Here is a 9287-nt window from a genome sequence, read left to right as displayed (position 1 = left end):
GGTCATGTAAATCAAATCGATAAAAAAAATGTTTTACCACCTGTAGACAAAAAAGAAAAACCTACCTATAGGTGCATACTTCGAACAACTCACTCTTTTACCATGCTGTGTTTTACTTATTTACAGAATAAGCTAATTCATTGAAAGTAAATGATTTATGATTTATAAATCAGTCTGTGTATATTGTAGATTTCCTTTTCTATCAGCACAATCCTGTTCAGGGTTGTGAAAAGCCGAAGCTTGGAATAGGTGGTCAGCATATATCACAGAGATAATATAAGAGACAACGGATGAAAAATAGCCTACGGGCTAATTGTCTGTAAATTGTTGCTGCTAAATAAATCAATAAAATAAAATAATTAAGGAGAAAGCCATTAAACTCCAGAGAAGCAAGAGGAAACCCAAAATATTTTGCTGAGTACAGGCACATTTCCTGCGTCTTCTACGACAAACGCCTTCTGTAAACTGAATAAATAAGGGAAAGAAAGAGAAGTGGATAAATGTTTGAGCATTGATTTAAAAACTCTTAACTGAACAGTTGTTTTAAAAAGGTCCTGTATGTTGGTGACTATTTCTCTAAGGTTTTTTGTTGTTGTTGTTTTTGTGAGTTATTAAATGATTATTTCTACAAACAGCTGACAGTTTGTTTAAAAAAACAGCAAATAATCATATGTTCTGTATTTAAGCAGAGGAAACCTACCTTTACCAGACAACACGTATGCATGTTGTTGAGAAAATTATTAAGAATAACAATTTTATTTAATGTGAAGCTGTTGTGTTTCATCCAGTTACTTGATAGATTCATTTGTTTCAGTTTTTACATATTTACTTTAAGTATATAGGGATACAGTAGTATAGCACAACACACCAGACTTTGTCTTTAAGTGTTTGTCTCCCACTTCTGTGTTTGAACTGCTAACTGAATAGCTTTTCTGCTGTCATCTGGACAATCTGATTTCATCAGCATTTCATACCTGTTCCTTCAGCACTTCCACTGTGCACCGGTAGGCATCCAGTCACCTTTCAGGGTGTATGTAGGTCACTGTGATCACTGCGATGCCAGCAGTTGCACGTTCGATTGCGCTATCTGAACTTTTCTTGGCCGTTTCCCAAACAGATAAGCTATTCATTCACCCAGTTTGCTCTAGAACATAGCCCATACACATATAGCTTTCCTTTTATTTTAGATTTTTGTGTCTGTGTGTATCACCATTGTGGGAGACTGGGAGGAGCTCGAAAATGGTCCGAGGCAAAAAAAAAAAAAAAAAAAAAAAGTCAACAAGGAAATGGTTGATCCCTGTGCTAACTGAAACTCAATTATATTTTCTTACGACAGATAAAGCCGCCCAGTGAAACTCACTACTGTAAATTTAGTTTCAGTATAAAATGTGGATGAGCTGAGAGTATCCATGATCAAATAAAAGATGTCTACAGATCATCCTATGAATGATTTCTATTGCACAACAAACACATCCCCATTTCTACACAGTCCTCCATCTACAATTCAAATTATTCAGCAGCTCACTTTATTCATTTAGAGAGACATTCAACTAAAGAGATCACATGATTGTCAGAGAAGCACGTCTGCACCAGTGCTCCGTGCTTTCTCCCCTTGCAAAACAAAAGTGTTTAATGAGTAACACAAAACTGTCAAGAGCCCTGAGAAGACATTTGTTTCTGCCAAGCTGGCAGCTATAAACACCACAAGCATGCAGTACATTCTCTGTGTGGTCAAAAATGCAAGAATAAATTGTGTCACAGATTTATTTGGGCAAATAAAAAAACGAGAGATCTCTTACTAAGTGTCATCACAGCTTGCATGCACGTTTCTTTTTAACTCTTACTTTATTTAAAGAAAAATCTCTAACTTTAACAGGCATGTAGCATAATCTTTAACAACCTTTGTGTTTGGGCCTTTATGTCACTACACTGATTTGTGGAATCGAGAAATAGCATGAGCCACAGACCACTGGGAAAACAGCCAAAAATCGCAAAAAAACAATGATGATTTTTAAGCGCAGAATCAACGCACCGGTTCAAAATATCCACCCAAGAAAAAAACATTGATAGCAGAGTCACTAGGTCAAATGCAAGTTTGTATGGTGAAGATTTAAAAGAGCAATAAGGAATACTGACACCTTGTGTTGCAAATCGGAACAATACACAACAATACACAACACCTTGACAGAGAACAACCATTTCTCAGCAGTGTGAAACCAACTGAATTTTTACTTTCCCAGGATAAGTATATGATGTTGTATTCTTTTCTATTTCTGGTCTACTTCTGTTACTGGCTTCCATGTTAGCAGGCTGCTGCTCTTTTGCCAAGATAAAATACCAAATACTGTGCTTTTTTTGGGGAATTCTGGGAGCTCTATTGGCTCAGGAACCTGGAAGTAAACACGGGCTACACTCTGCACTGAAGTAGTTCCGTATCATACTTCTAGGGCTCAATCTAAATACCCTTATAGAGCAAGGACTCTTTAGCCAAAGCAGAAGTGTGTCAGCGGTCACCATGATAAGTGCTGTCTGAATAGTGCAGTCAATAAGGAAGGAGGTAGGAAAAGTGGCCTGTATACTCCCTCCAGCAGCTAGTTTTGCCAAGGAATGCCACAACATCCCTTACCGCCAGTAAGAACCCTTAAGGCATCCCACAATCCTTTGTGTGACATGTCGTATCTGCAAAGCCCCCTCACGGAAATCAACAAAAAATATCCCGAGAGCAGAGAGCATGCTCTTTTTCGGAAGGCTATAGGCCCGGATCTGACTCGCATTGTTCTTGTGCGTTTCTGTCACGTAATTACGTCAGAGTTAAAGGCTGTCCGAATTCAGCACCGCAGTCCAAAGCTCCTTTCTCCAGTAAGAGTTCTTACTGCTGACCCCATGAACGGTCAATGAACAGGGTATTAAGGGTATTCAGATGGAGCCCCAGTTTGAAAGGAGAAAAAATGTGACTAAGACATTGTTGATGGGCAGGACCAATTGTTTCCATCCTGGGTGACAAGTGAGAATGATTTCGGTTGATTATGCTGTAAATTTCTTACTTATTGCTCCTTCAAATGCTGATATCTCCAGGGAATGGAGTATGGTATAGAGACTTATCACACACCGGAAAATGAAAAGTGCTTTGCACCAACCCCACTGTGCATGTGACTCAGTTGCTGCAGTGACCACTTTTTGTAACGGAAGAAAAGCTGAAAAAAAATTCAGTTAGCGTTTAAATGTAGATGAAGATGCTGTTGACATTTCTGCTCCAGTTTAGACCAGCATTGTCCTTCTGATGTGTGGGGGCACATATCAGCACGTTTCGTCCGCTAGAAAAAAAAAACATGCTGTGTATTAGCACACAGTGCTGTGATTATTTATTATGGCATGTCTCCTTTATGCCATGAAAATCAGTCCATGTTTTACTTGTGATGGTTTGATTGTACTACACTGATGGAGCTATCAATGCTACATATATTCTGAAGCGCTTTCTGTCACGTCACAGGAGATGATTTTTCTTACAAAAATCCTCAGGGTGGCCTGTTGGTCTGGCTGCTGACTTTACTGCTGGAGCTATGCATTGCAGCGAAACAATGAACAATGCTCTGTTGCCATCCCTCAGCCCCAGGTTGTTCCTCTCCTTTATACCTAGATTCTAATTGTTTGCAAGCAGTCGGCTGAACAAAAGGCAAATATTTTCCCTGATAGGTGTAAAACACATAATAAAACAGAACACATTTAACATGTTGCAGCTAATATTGAACAAGCTTCCTGTTCTGCATTGTAAAAATGCTGCCAAGTAAATGGAATTCATTGTATTGCCTTCAATATTATATAATAGTTTTATTCATTAAATTAGAATGAGCATTTAAATGAGGCAATTTCTTTTTAGAATAAAAGTACCCTGTGAAAACATCCTTAAAGCAGGTATTAAACAAACATTTTATTAAGCCCTCATTTCTGTTTTAGAAATGTTTTTTATTCATCTGATTTAACATATGAATCCTAAATGAATTAGCTGTAAGCAAGGAAATATCATTATTAATAGTAATAAGGGCTTGGAGCCATCAGTCTGTGTGTAAATAATCAAGATAATCTGTTTCACTTAGTGAACTAAGACTGAAACAAAATAATTTTTCAATTATTTTCTAATTTATTCAAAGTGACCGTAATATGCAGCTGTTGTTGGAAAATCCAAGAATTAAACTTATCTGAAACAAAGAAAACTCAGTCAAAGCCTTGCATCATAAATTATGTTGATGTAAATAAAGAAAAACCTCTTAAAAGACAAAGTACTCCTATCAGTCATATAATATGCTGTCCTCTGACTTTGGGAGAACTCTTAAGAATAAAGAAATCATGCTTCCATGTCTTTTTTTTTTTCATGTAACTGAGAGGTTAATGACTTTGTCAACATGACTGGCTGTCATAAGACTTTAGCCCAAATGATCAATGGAGTCCCTGTTGGCACTATTACAGCGTGACACTTCTTTATCTTGTGCACATGTGCATATCAGCACGCTTTAATATTACGCCAACACAGCTGCAACAAAACGGCCAACGAAGAAACAACGATAAGATAAAACCTGATAAAAAGCAGCCGAAGGTGATAATTGTCAATGTAGGAAGAAAACAAAAATTGGTTCAGACATATTAATTATACTGTACATAACCTTTTCTCTGCATGCTTGAAGATAACACATTACTGTTAGAAAAAAAAAACACTGACTATTGGTTTTGTGTATTTTTTTATTTTCTTAAAGTTCTTGACCTGCTTTCATTTCACTGATAGGCCGTTGGGCACGATACGATACCAGGAAAACCTCTGTAGGTTACGTCAACCTCCGTAAAGAACTTTATGTTGCAAATGATTGTATGAAAAGTGCTCTTTAAATAAAGACTGGATGATTGATTGATTCAAAACCGGCTTAAATCAAGGTACAGTGGGGAGCCATGCTGAGAAAAGTGAATGAGTCCAAGTGTCGTAACTGATATTAGGCCTTTGACTGAGAAGTAAACCCTTAATAGATAATAGCTGCCACTCCCACTGTTTGACCTGTGTTTCGAGGAATGAAGAAAATCAAACGAATGGGATGTAATTTTCTTAACCTGCAGTCAAGCCTCTGTAAAACTAAATCAGTATGAGGAAACTTAGTGAAGTCATGACACATGCTACAGCTCCATTTTATTTACACAAAACTTTAAAACTAATACATGTAGCATGACCTAACCGCTCTTATTTAAAACAGAAAAAAAGGTTATTCCTACTGCTTCTTTGCGTTATAACTGCAAGATATGCACTTTTGCCTCTTCAGGTTTTAGTGTTTTTATTTTGACAGTGTAACATCAAAACAAACTGTAGGTAATTCTGTAAAAGTTTTGATTTGGGTCACTTCACCGCTTTGCCATTTAGTACGTTTCGATACCTAATTTAGTTCTGGTACAGACATAAAGCATTTGCCATGGGATGTTTCAGTGTTAAATGTGCCTATGGGTTGAATTTAACCATGTGTTAAATGTGGGTGACTTTATCCACAATGGAGAGGTTAAATATCTGTGTTGGCAACATATATTTTAAATTAACTTTATATATTTTCTTCATAATCTACTGAGAGTAAATGCAGAATCGTTCCTATCAGTAAAAGGTCACTGATTCTTATTTTGGGTCTTCAGAACCAATGTCGTACAAAAACTGATAGGTCTAAATGATTAAACTTTGGGTTTTTACAATATTAACTTGTCAGAATATGTTAAATATGAACTACAATGCAATGGTTAAGCCCATCGTTATGAACAGGGTTACTTAGGGGGTCTAAATGATCATGTGTGGGTGTGAAATACGGGGTATGGATTGCTGAATAGGTGAATTAACCCGTGACCTAAATTATTTTCTGTTTATTCCCCTTTTTAAAGCTAAAGAGTATAAAAGTTCTGCACAGAAACCAGAGTTAAACAGCTAGAAAAAGCATTTTTAGACATTTGCAGTTGGCTATTAACTATGATTGTGCTGTGTGAAAGCGTGACCCGGTACATTTTTCACCCATGAAAATTGTAACATGTTGACAAGGCAATAAAGACATAATGTACAGCCAACGAACTCTGGGTAAAAACTGAAACGTACAAAATAAGGCACATAATAGGTGATTTAATATAGCCTGTACGATACTCCGTCCCCATGCAAACTGATACCCACACCTCAAACACTCACCATTTAATAAGCTTGTTTATGCATCCAAAACAGCTGCTTATGGACTCCCGTCAGCCACATAAAAAGCTCCACTCTGGTCACTTATTACCTACAGGGAGCAATAAAACAGACACGCCCGGAGCTACCATGGGCAAAAGGTTAAACCATAGAAACGTTCATCTGAAAAAGGAATGAAAAACAGCTCCAACACACCCAGGTGATAAAGGAGGCCAGGGCCCAGAAGGCCCCTGATTGGCTTGGTTTGACCAGTGAAGTCATCTCCTACTGTAGGAGGGCCAGGCCAGCTCATAATAAAGTAGGTCTATCCGCTGATTACAAGCAACAGTTGACCGGGAAACGTCCAAACCAACACATACGGAGAGAGTCTGTAGAGGAAGCTTCTCTTGACCCAGCAGTTGGAGCCACTCCTTTGGGGGGGAAAAAAGCGCACCTGTTGGAAAAAGGATCCAAGAAGGATAAACTTGGGACTTAAAAAAGCAAGCAGGTACTGCTCATCCTTTGAGGAAGACTGAGAAAAAGAGGAGGTTGACCTCTGGAGTTGGAAAAGACACGTAATTAACAAAGAATGGGGTCATTCGGACTAGAGCTGGCCGGCATTAGCCTCGCAGTGGTGGGCTGGCTGCTGAGCGTGGTCAGCTGTGCTTTGCCCATGTGGAGGGTCTCCGCCTTCATCGGCTCCAACATCGTCACCGCTCAGGTGTACTGGGAGGGTCTGTGGATGAGCTGTGTGTTTCAGAGCACGGGCCAGATGCAGTGCAAGGTCTACGACTCCATGCTTGCTCTGCCTCAGGACCTGCAGGCCGCCAGGGCCCTCACGGTCATCACCATCATCCTGGGGGTGGTGGCGCTCCTCGTTTCCATGGTGGGAGCCAAGTGCACCAACTGCATCGAGGAGGAGGCAGTCAAAGCTAAGGTGATGGTGTCCTCGGGCGCGGCGTTCGTCACGGCGGCCCTGGCGCAGATCGTGCCCGTCTCCTGGTCTGCACACACCATCATCATGGAGTTCTACAGTCCGGTCGTGCCCACCGGGCAGAAGATGGAGATCGGAGCGGCGTTGTACCTGGGATGGGCCGCCGCAGCCCTGCTTCTGATTGGGGGGGCCATCCTCTGCTGCAGTTGCCCCCCACAGGAGGAGAAAGCGCTGAGGTACAGCGTAGCCCCTCAGAGCCGTTTGGCATACTCTGCCGCTCCGAGGTCAACGGCTCAAAGCTCCTACAACAGAAGAGACTACGTCTGAAAGAGAAGAGACAAGAAAGTCAAGGAAGAGTTGGGGGGGTTGGAGTTTTACATGAATCTCAAATATTATTTATACATTTTCAGGAAATTCATGTTTAACAACAGGGGGGGAAAAAAACAGATCTCGCTTTTTTTTTAGATGATTAGAACCAAAAATATGTATGCATTTTTTTATACTTTTGAAGCTTTTCACAGATAGTTGTTTACATATCATTTTCTCTAAAGAAAGCTAAGCGAGCACCCTGATAAAAGATGCTGCAGAATGCAACTTCTGTGAAAGAGACACACCTCATGGGAAAGTGTTATTTTATATAAATGTATCTGTGTTCATAATGTGTGGTTCTATGGGAAATGTGCTGAGAATTGTGTAGATGTTATCGTACTATCAGAGCAGACTGGAGTGAATGCTCATATCTAGATTTTTCTTGATGGACTTGCAGACATGAAACAGGAGCTGCGTCACAAATCTCAGCTTGAAGGAAAAGAAGGTCAAAATGGCGAAGTGGACTGTAAAATAGTGGGAGGGAGTCATGCGAAAACCTGCCTGGGTAGCCTGATATGCGCCTTATTCCATGTGTTTCACCTCTTTTCCTTTCACTGTGGTGACCTTTTTAATTGCTGAGGCTGATGTATCTGACTTTTGTTGAACATATCTCTAAACTTTGTCACATTTTTCCAGAATGTCACAATTCAAGTGAGAATATTTTGTATTTGGATGTACTTGTGATGATTTTACATAACTGAAAGAAAATAAAGTAATGAAGTTTTTTTTTTACAGTAAAACATGTTTGAAGACTAATTCTTTATGTTTTGAAATGCTTGATATAGTTTAACAAATTTGTTAAGACCAAAAGGAATATAATTACGGAAGCATATTGCATTCACCAAAATAAATAAATCAGACAGCTTATCTCATAATTACGAGATCACGATCTCATAATTATGACATCTTATTTCATAATTACAAGAAAAGATGTCATAATTATGAGATCCTGATCTCAATATTATGAGATGCATAATTTCAGAAGTACGAAAGCGTATCGACTCGCATCGCTCGCGGATATTGATGTCATCGAAAGAGAAGAGACAAAGGGAGGCCCTTATTCTTTTAGAAGTCGTCATTTGTCGGAGGAATGTATTCTGCACTGAGGATGACAGGGTAAGTCATGCATGCAAGGCAGTGCTACATGAAAGATTGATCAACAGTTATATTTAAGTACAACTATATACTAGGGGAGTGGTGGCCTAGTGTTAGACACAGACTTTGGTCCAGAAGTCTCTGAGTTCAACTCCCACAAAGCTGCCATTCTGGTCCTGAGCAAGGCGCCTTAACCCCAATTGAACCGCACAGTGGCAGCCCATGCTCCCAAGGGGATGGGTTGAGATGCAGAAGTGAATTTCTCCATTGTGAGATCAATAAAGTTTAGTTATTATTATACTAAATACTTTATTATATACTGGATACTGTATATTATTATATACCGGATACACCTGCAGTGCTGTGGTACCGTCTGTGGCTCTGTTTATGTGACGAAAACAGGTTTGCGTTGTGTTTGTACTGTCCATTCACACGCAACAATGTTTAACTGTTGCTTAAGGTGACTTTCAGCTATAGCTCTGGGCATATTCAGAAGAGTTTGCAGCCAAAACAGGACTCCGCTAACCGTTGTTGTTTTCTTCTTCTGGGGGATTTAACATGGAGCTTCAAAGATCACAGCACCACTTGCTCTGATTTTTCTTTGGTGAATGCGATACGCTTCCATATATAATAGCATAAACTACAGATTAAAAAAAATTGTGTGAGCCAACAGAAATATAAATAGCCATGACACTAATAGAATTATTTTCTGTTTTATTT

The 9287-nt window shown here is 39.4% G+C and overlaps 1 protein-coding gene across 1 annotated transcript; it reads left to right on the top strand.

Annotated features, from left to right (window-relative positions):
• The first annotated feature begins 6481 nt into the window (after nt 1-6481).
• Nucleotides 6482-8212, top strand: cldnc (claudin c). The gene has a single exon (XM_012852796.3). It carries the CDS (start codon nt 6759-6761, stop codon nt 7428-7430), a length of 672 nt encoding a protein of 223 aa, XP_012708250.2. The 5' UTR covers nt 6482-6758; the 3' UTR covers nt 7431-8212.
• The last annotated feature ends 1075 nt before the right edge of the window (nt 8213-9287 follow it).

This window comes from Fundulus heteroclitus, chromosome 11 (assembly GCF_011125445.2).
Source record: "Fundulus heteroclitus isolate FHET01 chromosome 11, MU-UCD_Fhet_4.1, whole genome shotgun sequence".
Taxonomy (NCBI): Eukaryota; Metazoa; Chordata; class Actinopteri; order Cyprinodontiformes; family Fundulidae; genus Fundulus; species Fundulus heteroclitus.
The sequence above is the reverse complement of the archived record's forward strand: the minus strand, read 5'-3'. Positions and strand labels throughout refer to the sequence as shown.

Coding starts and splice junctions, on each gene's coding strand:
- cldnc (XM_012852796.3), top strand. CDS start 6,759: ATGGGGTCATTCGGACTAGAGCTGGCCGGCATTAGCCTCGCAGTGGTG.